This window comes from Muscardinus avellanarius, assembly GCF_963383645.1.
Source record: "Muscardinus avellanarius genome assembly, chromosome: 7".
Lineage (NCBI taxonomy): Eukaryota > Metazoa > Chordata > Mammalia > Rodentia > Gliridae > Muscardinus > Muscardinus avellanarius.
The window spans coordinates 119,227,710-119,245,480 of NC_137793.1; the positions used below are offsets into that span (position 1 = coordinate 119,227,710).

Consider the following 17,771-nt stretch of genomic DNA (forward strand, 5'->3'; position numbering starts at 1 on the left):
GAAGCCAGCAGTGCTGGCTTAAGAGACCCTGTTTCCAAATAAAATATAAAATAGGTCTGGGAGTGTAGCCCAGAGGTAGAAGGGTTCCACCCCCAGTACCACCAGAAAAAAAGGGGGGGGGGGGCGAAAGACACTCTTGCCATTGGCTTCCAAAGTTTCAAAGTATGAAGTACGAATACAGACACCAGACACCAAGGTGGAATCTGCCTGAGGCTCCTGCCTGGCCTGGGGTGAGAGGGGCCTTACACGTGTCCACACTACAGCTCAGCCCTCCACACGGTTGTGAGGCAGGGCCAGGGCACAGCCCCCAGGGGTGGCACTCGTGGGCAGGATCATCTTGTCTCTTCCCACTTGTGCACTTCCAGTCCCTCTAAGATTTTGATATGTGGGCTTCCTGGCCATGTTTCATACCTGCATAAGGTATTAAATGTTATTTCCTAAGGAGTGTGTAGAAATTGTCCACACATGCTCAGTTTATATAAATGGTCACTTTGTCTTGTCCATCACTTCGCTCCTGAAGATTGTGCCTGGTGCTCCGGCAGGCTCCCAGCATCCCATGCCAGGTGCCACTGCTCACCGGCAAACACTAATATGATAGGTGTTTAGGTCTTGAGAGTAGGGCACACACACTCTGTCTCTGAACTCCTGCATCTCTCTGAGTGCACGCACATCTCCTGCACCGTGAAAGAGAGTAGGGATGGATGATCTGCTGGAGCCCTTCAGTCCTAACAATCTATAACTAACAGATCCAGAGCTTCTCCAGGTACTCTGCTTCCCAAGAAAGCCTACATCTTCACCGAGGCTGGCCTGTGATGTAGCTTTCACACATGAACAGCGTGTACACAGTGCTGGCCCCACGGTGCCCTGCCTGAACCAGCAGGGACGCTGATTCCAGCAAAGCCCTGTGGTGCAGCAGCCCCCCTGTCTGGATCGCAGCCCCGCCTTGCACACAGTGCTCTGCAGCCTGCAATTCCCCTGCAGCTCCGGATTGGTCAGAAGATCACAGAGGGCTGGGAAGAGCCTCTAAATACTCCTCAGGGGAAGCAGCCCCAGACAGTGCTGAAGTTTTCCAAGATCTGGTCTGCTGTCAAGAAGTTGGCTGAAGCCGAGGAGCCAAGTCTCCTGCCAACATGTGTAAGGGACTGGCAGCCTTGCCGCACTCCTGCCTGGAAAGGTGAGAGCTACTTTAGTGCGAGACGGGAATGAGTCTTCTCTCAGGGAAGGGTGCCGAGGGCACAGGCATTGCCGTGCATGCCCCCGCAGGTGAGCCGGGGCCTGACTGTAGACTGGGAGCTGCCTCTCATCTGTGACAGCACAGGGATCATGAAAGGTCCCAGCTAGGATCAAATCATTTACTACATAGAACATCATTTCAGAGGTGAGGTCTACCAATAGGCGTTAATTCAGAGTAAGTCGCTCTATGGTTATGAATATAGATGCCAACATCAACCTGTCTGGGCATGAATCTTACTTACTATTTGTGCAGTTTGGGCCACTTACTCAACCTCTCTCTATCCCAGTTCCTCATCTGTAAGATGGAGGTACTAAGCATCTACTCCACATGCTGGCTATGGGGATCAAATTAATTTGAGCATATGAAATATTCAGAAGCTCTGGCAGGTAGCAGAGCTATATAGAGGCGATCTTTACTAATGTGCAGGGGCTCGGAGAGGCAGGGGTCTTCAGGGAGACAGGGGGTTTTCTTCCTCTTCTTCTTACCCTGACTTCATAATAGAAGTGGCTACATTGCTGCACAGACACAAAGCTTGGGCAGAGGATGATCCATCAACCAGTGTTCTTAGATACGAGGGACAACAGAGGCGCCGCTCCTGCTGGTCCTTGGGCTGGACAGAGTTCTGGAAGAAATCTTGAGTTCCTAAAGTAAACAGAAAAGAAGCAAATATCTTGTTAGAAAATTAACCCCACAATCATGTCTGGTGCAACAGGGATGCTTCTTCTCTTACCAGGAATGGAGCTGATTAAATTTAGATTGATCTCCCATATTGATGGAAATAAAAGCAACATTTGCTCTCTATCCCTAAAAGCACCAACGACGTTTGCCTATAGAGACATGTTGTTTAGTGGGCCATCTAGGGTTTCTGACTCTTTATAATAGGTAAAGCTTTTTTTTTTTATAATGATTTTTATCCTGGAAAATCATCAAAAAGATTTTTAAGGGGACATCATTGTAGCCTATTGTTTCCTACAATGCCTTCTAGTGATTGAAAAGGAGGCCTAGGGTAGGTCTTACTGCCTTCTGTCAAAAGTACAGATAACTTAAATAGACGCATATAAAAGAAATGAGCCATGTTTAAGGTGTAGTGGTCAGAAACTAGCAGCAAAGTTGTAGTGGTCACATTGTAACTGGGAACCAACATTGCCCACTGGACAAACATGGAGAGGGTGGACTTCACCGCTGGACAGGGCTTATTGCTCCCCCCGTCCCCTCCTCTGCACAAAGCCTGAGAACTAGACAAGAGAACCAAGAGCTGAAAGGCAGTCAAGGTCCCTGGAATACGAGATAATGCACTATCATTTCTTTCCTGATTCTGCCCCATGAAAATTGCAACTTGACTTTTCACTGGCTAGATGGGTTCTTTAGCCACCTGGTTTTTGAAGTTGCTACATACTCTTGTGGATGGCACAAATCCTACCTCACTAGTTGGTAAATGGCAGACTTTAGAGCGCACATGCTTGGCATTTAGAGAGTAATCAATAAACGCTTGCCGGAAGTTTGGCATTGTTACTAATTTTACCCTAGGTGTTCTTGTAAATATGTGTAATGTTTACTGAGACACATGGGTGAGACATCTTTTCAGTTATTTCTATTACTGTTTTATATCTGATTCACTATCAGCATTAATATCAGCTTACTTTATTAATCTCTTTTGTGTGTGGTACTAGGCAGGTGCTCTACCACTGAGCTACACCACCAGCCCCTCACTTTATGAATCTTTTAATCTGTTAAAAGTAAATTCTTATGCTTCAGGATAAGTCTGTCCATGCAAGACAACAAAATGTGGCTGAGAAGCAAACTCTTGTTAGCAGGTCAGCACATCCTTTGAGTTTACTGGTACGTGCAGGGCCCTACAATAGTCATACTTTATCACACACCTGCCATGGGCTATTGCTGTTGGAAACAGAGTCCCATTCTAACCTCAGTGCTGCTTGAGATTAACATTCTGATGGAATGGAATTATGGGGCTGTGAGATGCTGTGTACACTAGGGGAGGGTCTGATACGTGGATGGTGCTGATACTTTGAACTTCACCTGGGCGCTCCCCTCCTTCGCCACCACAGGCTCTTGCCTGCGCATTTCTTCTCTCTGAGCAAAGAAGCATGGGCCTGCCTCAGCACATAAAGATGTCCACACTTCACATAAAGTGGATTAGGGCACCAGGAGTGCATTACAAGACAATTCCATGTCTAATGCTAAAGAGTTCTTTTATAGCTTGTGTATTGCACTGGAAACAGAATCCCATTCACAAAACTGCCCAGCACACTGTCCTGGGTCACTTGCGGAGCAGGGGAGGAGCTGGGAGCAGGTTTGGCTGGGTCTTTATCTAAGTGTGTCCCTTGGCAGTGATGTCAGGCTCCTCGCTTGATCTTCTGCTCTTATAAGTGGAAGTTGTGTTAGCTGCTCTCAGTGACCCTTCCAGGTCCCACAGAGTGTCAGTGAAGCCAAATACACCTGGCTTTAGTGACTAGTGAAAGTGCAATTAAAACTATTTTTTTAAGTTTTATTTTAAAAAATAAAGTTTTATTTTTCTCTAAACGTTTGGGAGGAGACAAGAATTAAATAATGAACAGCCACCAAGGACCCAAGGGTGAAACCCTTGTTGTAGTAGAAGCAATCTGAATAGTGGCTCAAACACTGCTTCATAAGAATGCATGACTTACTTGATGTAAGAGAAACTCGTAGACTGTAAATTATTCCTTTCTCAATGTCTAGAAAGGTACTGGAGCAGAGTCAATTTTGAAATATTTTTAGAAACTCCTTTTTTAATATTTGCTTAGAGTTTTAAACCTGTTGCTCATTAAAACTCCAAATAGACCTTATATGGTTTTACATATTTAAAGAGACACTCTACGCATATGAGCAGCACCACACAATGAACCCTGCACTGTAGGTGGGAATCTTATACGTCAGCAAAGAAGGAAAGGGTTGGGTAATTTAGGGTCTTACTTATCAATTGGGTTGAATTTCAGACTTCTTTTGAAAAATGTCTCATTTTTGGAGTTTCAAGGAGGCCTGGTATCATCAGGGCCTCTGTCTGGACCAAGGACTACCTCTGGGCACCTATGAATATGTAACTCACCCTCGCTGACAGTCTACTGAACCACTCAAAAGTACTGTAGTGAAGTGCATAGTACTTAGAGTGTGACTGAACTATTTAGTACCATTTAGAGATAGATCATCAGAAAAGACTTGTTTTGGTTCTTATTGATGAAACAATTCATGCTTTCTCTGGATCGCCTTTCCAACCATAAATGAGCATGTGGGTGGAAGATCAGGCTCTGCTCACAGGAAAATCTTAGCCCAAGTAGAGCAGGAAAACTGTTCTCCAGGCTGAAGTGCACCACGGGGGAATAAATGCTACAGGACTCTCCCTGGGGTGGGGGGCTGTCAAAGCCTCAGGGCATCAGGGAAGACTAAGACTGTCCTCAAGAACAGCGGTGCTAGCTGGACTAACAGGAAGGGAGAAGGGATGCCTTCCTAGCTGTGGGGACAGGGCTGCCTATCAGACACAAGGCCAGAGGGCCCAGCGAGTTTGGCTGATGCCAGGAGATCCATGATAGCCCCTTGAGCTCTCAGAGGCAAGCAAGAGGGGAACCTCTGGATTTACACCATGCTTGGCACAGCCTCCTGGGCAGCAGGACTTGCATATAGCCCCTTGGTGGTATGGCTTAGATATGGTATGTCTCCTAAGGAGTCACATGTTAGAGGCTCGGTCCTCTCTTAGTATGGCCATATATAGGTGGTGTACAACCTTAAAGAGGTGGGACCATGACAGTCAGCACCCCATTACTCTAACAAAGGACCTGAGATAATCAATGTGTAAAAGGAAAGGTTTATGGGCTCATCATTTTGCAGGTTCTAGTCCATGATGGATTGGCCCATCGCTTTGGAATGCCATGAGCATATCATGACAGAAGGGTGTGGCAGAGCCAATCTGCTCATCTTACCACCAAGGAGCAGAGGGAAAGAGGAAGAGGCTGGGGTCCCACAATCCCTCCCATGCCACACCCCATGACCTGATACCCTTCCATTGGGCTCCACCTCCCCGAGGCCCCATCATCTCCCAACACCAGACCCCTGGGGCAACACTTGGGCCTCTGGGAACAGGACAGGCTCAAGCTGTGACAGGCTAGTGGTGATGGCCACTAGTGGTGCTGGCTTCTTGTCTCTCTGGCAAGACCTCCTGCCACGACACTGTCGACCATGTGGTGCTGACCAGAGTTGAGCTGATGTCAGACCACATCCTGCCATCCCCTGAACTGCCAGATTCTTTCCTTACAGAGCACCCAGTCTCAGGTGTTTTGCTACCATCACATAAGGTTTTATACCCAAAGTCCAGGATCTCAGGGGGAGAGAGACCACCAACACACAATAATGCAAAGGCAGGAAGGGAATTTATTGGGGAACTAGCTCGAGCTAGGGTCCAAGTCCTCCAACGCAGTGGAGTTTTGACAAGGACCTCGAGTCTTTGTTCCAAGGGAGTTTCATACATTTCAGTCATTTGGGTGGGCTGTGATTTACATTTCAGTCACTCGGGCTGTGATTTACAAAGGAGTTATCCTGAACTCAAAATGAGTCTTTGCTGCTGTTATCACAAGCAACTGGACAGGATACTTATTGCCTCCCATTTGGTTCGTGCCTCCTGAGGTTGGTGGGGAGTTTTTCATCCTGACCCAGGTGCCAAAACTGATACTTAACTGTTAGTTGTATTCCTGGGAAACAGAAACTCAGGCCTAGAGTGTTTGCTGTATGGATGAACCCTGCCATGGCCCCGCTTTGGTTCTACAAAGGGAACTAGCACACCTGCGAGCTTCCCAAGGGTCTCTCCACTCCTGGCTGCAGAAACAAGAGCTGCTTGGGGGGAAGACTGTTTTCCCTGTGCATTAAAGAATAGAATTACTAAAGTCGCTATCAGTATTTGGCACCTAGGAGGACCTAAGGAGTAGTTTGTTGAAAGAATGCATGGGTGATTTTACAGTACTTGGAGACAGGGGTGCTCCATGGTCAGCCTAGTGTTTTCTCTGCTTTCCATGGGGATTGGGAAGAAAAATGTTAGCAGTGACATTTTGGGCCACAATGGGAGAAAAGCCCAGGTGTTGCTAACCTTTAAAGAGAGATTCTGGCTAGGAATGGGAAGTAAGGGTTAAGGGAGAAGGCAAGGGAAGGAAAGCCTCCAGTGCTTCTTGACTTCACGGGAGGCCTTGCTGCAGAAGTAAGCCTTTGTGTCTAAGATGACCTGAACCTTGGAACATTGAGCTTGGTCTCTCTCTCGTGGAGCTGCTGCTGTAGCTTGGTTCCTGAGTTGCATTCTGTGTTCTAACTAGCTGCTTCTTTCTAGTCTTCCATTTAGTCTGGGTTAGGCTGAATCTCTGAATGTCCATTTAAACTACTTTCAGATCCCAGAAGCTCAGTTATGAAAGGACCCTGAAAGAATATCTTATTTGTTTTTCCTTCTCTAGCAAGAGGTATACACTATCATGGGATAAGGAATAAACTAGGAAAGTTTATTTAGGCTTCTGGGGCCAGTGTTAAGGACATTTGTCTGAACTGCTGGCCAGAGAGTAAAGGAGTTAGATGTTAATTAATGCAGTCAGGATCAGTCATTAGTAACAGGAACCAGAACATGGCTGGAGGCCAGAAGATAACAGGACTCTCTCTGTCTCTCTGTCTCTCTCTCTGTCTCTCTCTCATCTTTAAAGTTCCAGTGAATTCTCAGATAATAGCTGGTCTGCACTGTGCTTCAAAAGAATGGATTACCCAGAGAACAGACAACAAAAGATTATTTCTGACTGCCAAGATTATAGACTGTAGAAATACAAAAGAAAATGCAGAGTAGAAAAGGATTTAAACTCAGTCTACCTCAGCCTTCACATTAGCATGGGCCAGCAACTCACCCTCCAGGAATTCCTAGCTGTGTGTACCTGGGGAGTCACTGACCCTCCCAGATCTTTATTTCCTCATCTGTAAATGAGAATATTTGTCTAATGGGGAGAGATGCTAGAAAAAAATGAAATCAGGAGTACACAGGAACCAGTTTTTCTAAGTAAAAACAAATTTAAATAATTTATCCCATCCTCTTTTCTTTTTGTAAAAAGAGAAATATCAGTCAGTCAATTATGTGCCAGTGCCTTTGATAAAACATTTCTTTTCATCCTTCTGTACCATAACCTCATTTAAAAATAATACAGATGGATTTGTAAGATAGTATGGCAGTGTTTGCCATTTCATCTGTAATTCTTAAAACATGTTGAAATGGGGGTTTCTTCTGAGCCCCCCAAGATGAAAAAGGGGGTTTCCTGAGTAGAAACCTGGAGTTTCATCATAGATGAAACAGTTTTTTGAGAAGAAACTCGGCATTTCCTTACAGGGTTCTTGTCTACGGTGAGTGAAGAATGACACCCGCAGACCTCAGGAAGGGGAGTAAAAGGTTGATTGGAAGCAGCAGGGAATGGGGAAAGGTGGCTGAACACCCCAAAGGGGCTGGAACTCTGGGGTCTAGCAGCTGCCTTCAGGACAATACTTGAGAGTAGCCCAAGCAGAATTGCCTTCAGTTGCAGCCTGCTTTCTTCCAGAGTCCACGCGATCTGCCAGAAGGAAATAGGGAAAAGTGGCCGAACACCCTAAAGGGGCTGTCAGGGCCCTGGTGTCCAGTAGCTACCTTTAGGTCACTACCCGAGTGTTGCCCGAGCCAAGTGCTGTCAGTTGCAAACTACTTTCTCCCAGAGTCCACGCGATCTGCCAGAAAAGAGGTGCAGGTCACCCCTAGGGGCCCTGGTCAGCCTTGATGTCCAGCAAAGGCCTTCAGGTCACTACCCGAGAGCATCCCGGGCCACGTGCCATCAGTTGCACTCTGCCTTCTCTCAGGGCTAACACGACCTGCGAGAGAGACCAGCTCCCCCAAAGGGGAGGGGGGTCCCGAGAGGGAAAAGCCCTATTTGCTGATCGCCTAGGTCCAGTTCCCAACCATTTGTGGGTCCTCTTTTGGTTAGGGTGACTTTGAGATCCCAGGAATTCTGGGAAGCAGTTCTCAGGATTTGCATAGGGTATTTGCAAGTCCTTGAAGAATCTCCTTTCAGGAGTGTCAGACTTGAGCTCTGGTGATGGCTCCTGAGTTTGTTGATTAGTAAACAGATGGCTTTTGTGAAGCTCTGGTCCTTCTTATCTCTGAGCCTTTGGAATTTCAGATATTCATCACCCCTCAGGAAACTTAGTAAATTAACTTTTTCTACAGAGGCCTTTTCCCTATCTGCCTATTTCCTTTCTATCTCCTCAATGTTTCTCTCTCTCTCTTTTTTTTTTAAAGTTTCCTCTGTTACACGAAAGCTAGAGAGAAAATAGGAAAGAAAAGAGACCTCACGAAAACAAGGAGAGAGGCCACAGAGAAGTGGAAGGGAGTAGGGAGGAAAAGGAGTGCAAGGAAGGAAAGTTAAATAGTGTTATGCCCACAGCCAAGGGCATCACTACCAATCTGACTAGCATGCTTGAGGAGCTAGGAAAAGGGAGGTGCTGGGGCTAGTAGGGAAACATACCAAGAGAGTTGTGTGTACACATATGAAGATATCACACTGAATCTCACTATGATATATAATTACAGTACACCAATAAGGTTCTTCAAAAAGCATACCGATGCTTTATAAAACACTAGAAACCACAATTCTACTAAAAATTAATAATAACTCTTTAGCACTAGTAAATATCTAATAAATGTCCAAATGCTCTTAATGGTCTTTTGTATGTGGATTGTCTGAATCCAAAAAGACACAGGCACTGAGTCTGGAAGGGAGTCTCTTCACCAACAGGCCACCTCTTCCCGTATCTCTCTCGCAATTTATCTGTACAACACAGCATATTGTTGTTGTTTAGTTCTCCATACTGAGGATTAAACCCAGGGGCACTCTACCACCAAGCCATACCCCCACACTTTAAACATTTTTAGTTTGAAACAGGTTCTCACTAAGTTGCCCAGGCTGGCCTGGAACCTGCACTCCTGTGCCTTGCCTCCACAGTGGCTGGATTACAGGCCTGCGGTATAGGTCCACAGCTGGGGATGCGCATTTAGGTACAGTACTGGGAGCTCTGCAGTTCTTGGGACAGGCCAGGCTAGGGAAACGGCCCTGGGCTGTGGCCTACTGAGCTGGCTGTGCTTCCAGTGCTTTCCTCACAGTTAATTCTGCTCTCTCTCTCTCTCTCTCTCTCTCTCTCTCTCTCTCTCTCTACCTTGAGGGCAGGGGCACACAGCCACCTTTGTTGGGGCTTGGCCCACTGGGGCATTCTGTCCTCTAGAACAGACAGAGAGCTCTCCTGGATGCTGCCCAGGACACTTGTCTGTCTCAATAAGGGAGTTTCCATCCCCTGTGCCTGGTCAGCAGGTGACCCAGGGTGTCCAGCCGCCACATGATTAACCAGTTTCATTCATCACCGGCTGGACCCTGTAGTACTGAGAATTCTTTGAAGGTTATGGATTCTGCTTCTTATGCTTGGACCACATCAGGCACAGCAGCTGTAGTTCAATCCAGATGCGGACACGCAGCTGACTGTGGATAAGGTATTCGAAGCTGGGCCTTGCCTGGACCTCTGTAGGTGTTAACCCAATTACAGGGGCACACATGTCTACACTGTTACACATGTGTCTTTGGGCTGTGGTATCACTCTGGTCCCAGAGCTCATTAGGAGTCCAGAGAGGGTGTTTCTTAGCAAGGCATTCTATTCAGCTTGACCTGCCATTTTTCTCCTTCAAAAAGGAGATGCTGTAAAGGAGAAGAGGGCCATTGTTCTGAACTCTCCACATCTTCCTTCCTAATCACCTGTCGCAACAGCACCCACCACAGACAGTCTCACTGAGAGCCCAAGAGTGCAGAGTGCACAGGAGTCCAGAGGAGGTGCAGTGTGAAGCACTTGCGGACTCTTCTCCAGGTGTTGGTTGTTGGCAGTACTGTGCGGGAGCTATTTTGGCCCTGCTGGCTGCTACTTTTTGGCATTTTCTTGTTCTGAACATCTGTTTCTTGATGAGGCACTTGTCTGTGGAATTCAAGAAGTGTAGAAAGGCAAGCTGTTCCATTTAGGAGTGGCTTCCTGTGTTTTGGCAACTTATTTTCAGTGTCAGTTTATAAGAGATACTTGGGTCAGTAGGAGCTGGGACCGCATGTCAGGTAGACCTGGTGGTCTAGCAGCTTCTGAACCCCCAACCCTGGAGTAAATGTGTCCCTTGAACACACACATTCATGCACATGCACTCCGGATACTTTTTAGGACCTAGATAAATACTCTTAGGGTTTATGAAAACTGAAAGTGTGGCTGAACCTGGGGGCGTGGGTAATTTTTTTTTTATAACAAGGTATATAGGTTGGTGGGAAGATTTTTAAGAAATATTTCCTTCTTTCATGGCTTACATTTTATATTGAACAAAGAAACAAAACTGCTTACCTCTTTCTCCTCATACACACCTTGTTTCTGACACCAAATATGTGGGTTTTCCGTACCAAGAATTTCACCAGTTGGGTGTCTGTCTTAGTCTATTTACTGTTGCTATCACAGAGTACTTGGGACCCGGTGACTTTTAAAGGAAGCGAGTTTGTTTCAGCCACTGGTTCTGGAGGCTGGAAGTCCAGAATCAGTGCTGGCTTCTGGAGAGCACCGCGGGCAGCCTCTCCACATACTGAGAGCCAGGCAGGCGGCCTCATGTCCCCAGAGCCTGCTTGCCCGGTAGCTGGGCCAGTCCCTTGGGAGCCATGACCCCGTGCTCTCTCCGAGGTCTCCTGCTGTCAGCACTGTGAGCTGGGGACTAAGTGCAACATGAGTTACTATGATGCCACAGTTCATCCAGCCACAGCAGGGCTCATGATTCAACTCGGTTCTGCCACAATGGATCTGGAGTTGGGCAAATCCTACAGGTAAGGACACTGTCCCACAACAGTGCTCCCACTCAGATACCTCGGGTTCAATACTTTTATATAATGAAGCATACAACTCAGGGAAGTATTTACTGGCTTACTAGAAAGGATATTTAAAAAGATGATGAACAGTCAGCAAAAAGATGCAAAGGGCAAGGAGCAGAAGGGGCTGGACTCCACTCCCTCCCTGGGATCACCATGCCTGCAACCAGGACTCATCTCCTTCACCAGCCCAAGGCTCTGGGTCCTCTGCTTTAGGGATGCTCACACTGTGTTAGTCAGCTTTCTGGCATCGTGACGAGTGCTCTAGATGCCACCTTCCACAGAGCTCATGGTCTTGCTCATGGTTTTATAGGTTCTGGTCCATGATTGACTGACCCTGTTGCTTTGGTCAGCCTGTCGCGGCAGTGGTGTGGTGGAGCAGAGCTGCTCACCTCATTCCTTGGGGAAAGAGAGAGACTAAGAGGAGGAGCCCTCGTTCTGGCCCTCAATGTCTAAAACCTTTCACCAGCCCCTCCCCAAAGGTTCCAGTACCCAGACTGGGGGCCAAGCCTGGGGACAATCCAGATCCCACTGTAGCAGCCACACAGACATGACCGACTCCAGCTCAATCTCCACCGGGTTCCAGTCTCCTAGTCCCCAGAGGGTGGGCAGTGAGACTGGACACTCCCATTTCTAATTGTGGCTTGATCACTCTGGTGACCAGCCCTCTCCAGAAGCCGCCAAGGGTCACCTTCTTACAGCTGGAGACACTCCCATTACTAAAATTCCAAATGACCAAGAAGTTCCAGGAGGGAAGCAGGATCAAATCCCAAATATTAGAGCTCCCATCACTTGGGAAATTACAAATGTTTTAGAAGCTCTGTGCCAGAAAATGGGGGCAGAGACAAAATGTCTATTTCTTATTATGCCACAGGCAAATCTCTGGCCTCTGGCCAAGAACCCTTACAGTGAAGCAATGACAAAAGCCAAAAGATTCTGGCATGTTGTTAGGGTCTTAGGTAGCTTTAGATTGATCTGTCCAGAGCCACACTGCACACATAAGGGGACTCTCCTTTATGAACCGTTCTGGAGTGCTGTTGTTCAGCCCACCAGAAGGGAGTGCAGAAGGTCTTCTTGGTCAGGGTTCACACTCCTGGAAACGCCTGGGTTTTGAAAGCTTCTTTGTAATGTTTAGGAAGTATTTTAGGGAAATACAAACTTTCATATTAAATCATTGGAAGAATCCCTGGAGAGTGGGCAGAAAGATAGTAAGAGGACTTCAGGATCCAACCAATACCCTCTTCCTCCTGGCAGGCATCCCCATGTATCGACCTTTCTGGAACCTTTTTCGGACTGCCTCAGGAGAAGCCATTCGTCCATTCTCTGGACTCTGCAGAGTTTTTTAATCTTCCATGTAGTTCATAACACTGCTTACCCTATTTTTCTCATATTCAACTTTGAGCATTTGATATCTAATTTAATTTTTTTTTTTTTTGCAGTACTGGGGGTGGAACCCAGAAGCATTCTACTTCTGAGCTACACCCCCAGCCTTATTATTTTTTATTTTGTGGTACTGGGGGTGGAACCCAGGGACATTCTACCTCTGAATGACACCCCCAGCCATGTGTTTTAGTGTTTATTTTGAAACAGGGTCTCACTGAGTTGCAAAGGGCCCTGCTAAGTAGCTGAGGCTGTCCGTGAACCATGATGCTCCTGTCTCAGTCTCCCAAATGCTGGGATTACAAGCGTGTGCCACCACGCCTTGCTCTCTAATTTAATTCTTTTCATATCCTACAAGGTAGATGTAGTCGATATAACTATTTTACCAGAGAACAAGTCAAATATTCAAACCCAGACTGTATGACATTCTCCACATGGAGTGGAACCACGGATGTGCTGATCCCAGAACAAGGGCTCCCTACCACACCCTAGTTGCATCCCTCCCAAATGACCTTCTTTACCTTTCTCCTTTATCAAACAGAAGCAACTTGAGGTTAGGAACATTTTCTTAATCTTGTAAAACATCCCCATAGTATCCAGTACAGAGCATGAAGAATAGCAACTGCTGAGTTAGAGTGCTACAAGTATGTCAGTACAGGAATGAATGTTAAATCAATAAGTAGATCTCAAAAACAGAAATCCTGGGGACAATAAGTTGCTGTTGCAACATTTGAGGAAGAAGATACAGTTTGAAGTCTGATTCCTGGCCACTGCAGCTACACTCTTATTCCTCACTGTTATATCATTATTTTGCTCAACAAACCCTTTTAGTAATTTGACAAAGATAAACATTGGCCATGTGCTCTGGCTTCTTGGGGTAATGAATTTGTATCTACTCCCTAAATGCTAAATGCTTTGTGCAAGGCCACATGAAGTTCTGGGAATTGCAGCTTTATTAAGTGATGGAATACAAGTTAAGATTTATTATTAAGATCACAAATGACATGATTTTTCTCCTCTTTCCCTCTCTCCTTCTCCAGTACCTTTTATTACCTCTTTTACTTTTTCTTTTGTGATATATGAAATGAGTTAGAAGCAGGGCCTATGCACAGTAGGAAGTCTTTGTCTGTGAAGCCTCTTTTCATAATTGAAAGCAGAAGGACATGGAGATGCTCCAAGCCTGTGGAGACTTTGACCTTTAGAGGAACTCTCAGGGGAATCTCCTCTGACCCCTCCACCTCAGGACTCGAAATAACCACAAGTGTCTGTCTTCTTCAACTGGAGGACCATTTTCCCACTGTTTATTATCTGGCTTCCAAATGGAATTGCCAAAAGTTCAGAAACCCTGCCAGTAGTATTCTGAACAAGATGAGAACTTGAAGGTCAAAGGGATGTGAATGTCTCTGTCTTGCCTGTCCATCCTTCCACTGTCCTCCATGACCCCCAGGACCTGCTCTGAGCTATGAACACGTCAGAGACATGCTATAAAAGCATGGGAAATGTCTCCATTTCCACAGGAATCCTTGAGTGGGGAGTGGAAACTGCTTGGGGAAAACAATGTTATTTAAAAAGTAAAATAACATTCTGGGGTGATATTACAGCATGGCTCTGAGCTGTGCTCAGGGAGGAGGAAGTCCCCAGATTCTTTGCCCTCCACAGAGATGTTCTCAACCAAGGGCCAGAAAAGGGTCTTCTGGGCTGTCACAGCTAACTGCATTATCTGAGGTGCAGAACTGAAAGGAGCTTGCCTCAAAGGTCACACAGACTTTGTCGAGTGTATTCCTTCCATTTTCCCATCCATCCAGTCATGACTGTTAATTACCACACACCTATGGTCAAGATGCTATGTCAGGGACAGTGAAAATAACAGGTATAAACAGCTACTGTTCATCTACTACAATGAACATCTACTGTGCACCAAATGCTACTCCAAACACCTTCATGCCCAACTTGTAGCCTCACAGTGTATCCATGAGGTAAAGACTCTAGCATCACCATTTTGCATAGGAAGATGGAGGCTTGAAAGATAAGTCACTTTTCCACAGTCATCCTGCTGGAAAGGAGGAGTGGGAGTACAAACCCAGGCAGTGTACGTTGACACCCATACCCTCTTCCATCCTAGCAGCTCAGCTGTAAAGTACTTAGCTACTTTCTTGGTGCTCTGGAGAAACCATGGAAGAGTGGCTGGGAGCTACCCTCAAGGATCTCCCTATCTCACTGGTGAGATGGTTGAACTGCAGTTTATGTTCACAAAACACTAGAGCAATTCCATAAAAATATGCTATCCTGAATGAGCAGAAGAAAGGCACTCTGTATCCTGCTTTGTAACTTATTAGATGTGAGAACTAGAACACATCTCTTAATTTCTATGAACTCAGGCTTTTCACTTTTAAAATAAGAGTGAGGCAAATTCAAAACCCTCCAGTGTGCTGTAAAAAGGCCTCTCTTTTGTGATTTCACAGTAGAGAAGAAAGAAAGCAGATAAGGTCAGAATGACCACAGAGGTTTTGAAAAGAGTGTCTTGTTCTGGGCCCACAGTAGCAGAAGAGTTTCAAATTGGTGTGTGTTGTGGGGGGGCGTTGTGTGTAGGAGGGACACTGAGGAGACACACGGGACCAAGTGCACAGAGGTGGGGAGCGGACATGAGGCAGGGTGGAAGGCTTGGCAAGCAGAACGCAGGGTGGTGACTGACTATTGATGGGTCAGCACTGAGTGGAAACAAGACTGGTACATACAATGAGACCCAATTGTGCCATACATATGCTATAATTTCAAAGTCCCTGCTCACGGCACTCTGACCCACCATGTATGAAAGGCTCACGAAGTCAGGATGGTATTCGGAGATAGGATTCTAGCCTTGCAATTGGCATCAGGCAGCAAGAAAACTCGGAAGCCATGGCTGGGTGCTGAACGAGGTGGGAAACAAGTGCAGGGGCCTTGACACGGTGCCCCTACAACCTCAGGGTGGGCAGTGGTCCCACACTAGTGTCACCAGGAAATGTATGTCACCACAGTGACTGGAGAGCCCACTGCCTAATGCACGAGAAAACCAGTTTCTAGCACAGGTCCTGCTGGCTGGCAGAGCAGCTAAAACACCACGGGGGCAATCTCCAGAGCATGGCCTTCCTAAAAAAACTGCTGACCACCACCAAGAAGCGAGTCTCTGCTTAGGGAAGGTGCCGAAGGCAGCCTCTAGTCCAGGGCGCACTCGCCATTACAACCAGCTAACACTTCTCGTTGTCTAGACTCTTGTTCTGGGTCTGTCTCACCCAACTAAAATATAAATCCATGAGAGGGCCTGTCATTTTGTTTCAAAGGGGATTTTAAAACACATTATAGTGTATAGCCTATGTCAGTATTCCAGTATTCGTCAAACATATGTTTTATTTGTTGAATCAACAAGTAAGCAAAAAGAAAGCTACACAAGGCAGGGAGAAGGCTGTGCTGGGTGGTTCAGTGGAGAAAAATCTTTCATTTTGACATTTTCCTTTCTCTGAACTAGCCTACTTCAGGAACTCCACTCACTGTTTTTACATATTTGAGATTTTATTTATATTTTTGAAATGAGGTCTCACCATATTGCCCAGGCTGTTCTTAAACATGTGGGCTTTGGTGACCCTTCTGCCTCAGTCCTCTGAGTGGCAAGGATTATAGGTGCCACAGCACCCAGCTAAGCCAGGTCTTTCTGTCCCCATGATCCTAAAGAATCAGGCTGGCTTGTCTAGAGCAAGTACCGTGGTGGACTGCGAAGTGATAGATGGCAGGTCGCCCCAGATGCTCTGGCAGCCAAGGGGTGACATGGGGTATTTGAGGCAAGGGCTGAACGGTGGAAATGCTGGTATCAGGACACTTTGAAGGGCGTCAGGATGCTGTGAGGGCTGTGTGTTTCCATGAGTGCCCGACACTTGCGCCGTGGGCCAACACCTCATGGTGAAGCTTGTCTTTGGGACAGAGTGCTGCTGACGCCCTGCCAAGACTGTGCTGGTGAGAGCTTGTGCATTCTTCACCGTTTTTCTCTACATCTCTATGTTTGGGAATTGAGGAGTACTTTATACCAACTAACGATAAAGTCATTTGCTATAAAGCACCTCATGTTAATTCTATACATCAGGGAAGAAACCGAGTATGCATCTTAACATAATGTCACACTGCCTGAAATGGCTCCTTTTTCATACTTTTCATACTATCAAAGAACAATCAGTGAGTGAAGTTTTTGTAGTTCAAACTGAAGGAACTTGGCTCAGAGAAGGGAAAGGTGCAGAGTGTTAGTTTCTTATTCCACCCCGCACCAGCTCTGCCTTCTGCCCTTGAGAGGAGACCTTGACTCCTCAGAGGCTCCTGGGGTGTCTGGTATTTCAGGTCTATAACTGGCCTGATTTCCACTGGTATGTCCTTCTACTTCACTGGGGGTTTTCAAGATCACCGGTCTCCCTGTCTCTCCTGAGCCTTCTTGTGTGTAACAAACGCCATGGATCTCAAGCCCAAGTGAGCAAGTCTCATGCAGCCTTCCCGTGAGACCCTCTTGGTGGGTGGGGTGCAGGAGGCCATGTCCTCCGCTCTGCTCTCTTGCTCTGCTCTCTCTGGGGCCTCTGTGCCAGCTTCCCAAGGCTCCTCTCTGCAGCTGGCCGGGACACTGGGAAACTTGCTTCTTCCTCTGGTCTCAGATCCCTCTGACTGGTGGTCAACAAGTATTGCAGAAGCTTGCATTTACCTTCCCTGGGTATTGGCTGTATTTTAGGAGGCAACAAAGGAGCTGTTATTTCCACAAACATGGAAACAAGCATCGTGGTGTTCTTAGGAACCTAGAAGGGGTCCACTCTTGGTGACTTTGCTAGTTTGGGCCCATTCTTCCTCTCGACCAGCAGGGGGCGTCCATGGTGCAACTTTAAGTTACTCTGAATTTAAACTGGGTGGTCCCAACTGGGACTAATGCCTTTTTCTGCAAGTTTTGAAAGGTCTTGCAGATAGATACTTCCTGTCCTCCTCCAGCTCCTCTTTCTTAACTGTTTCTGACATATCTGGAGTCTAAAATAAACCTGCCTGTGATTGCCAAATGTCTCAGAATCACAGGGCTGCTCCATGCCTCAAGGCCACACTGTTTAAGTCCTGCTGAATTATGGTCTCATATTAGTTATTTTCAGATTCTAGTGACTCCATTATTCTCTCTGCCTGTTCATCAGAAAACAACTAAAAGGTGTGAGCATGCATGTATGTTCAGG

The 17,771-nt window shown here is 46.6% G+C and overlaps 1 protein-coding gene across 1 annotated transcript in view; it reads left to right on the forward strand.

The window, feature by feature from the left end:
- Positions 1-1,130: 1,130 nt before the first annotated feature.
- The window catches only part of RGS5 (regulator of G protein signaling 5), a gene marked incomplete at both ends in the record, with an annotated part of 35,675 nt that continues 19,034 nt past the window's right edge, over positions 1,131-17,771 (forward strand). Inside the window, one exon of the mRNA XM_080698467.1 lies at positions 1,131-1,174. Within this exon, the coding sequence (XP_080554593.1) occupies positions 1,131-1,174 (44 nt within the window). The remainder of the gene's footprint in view (positions 1,175-17,771) is intronic.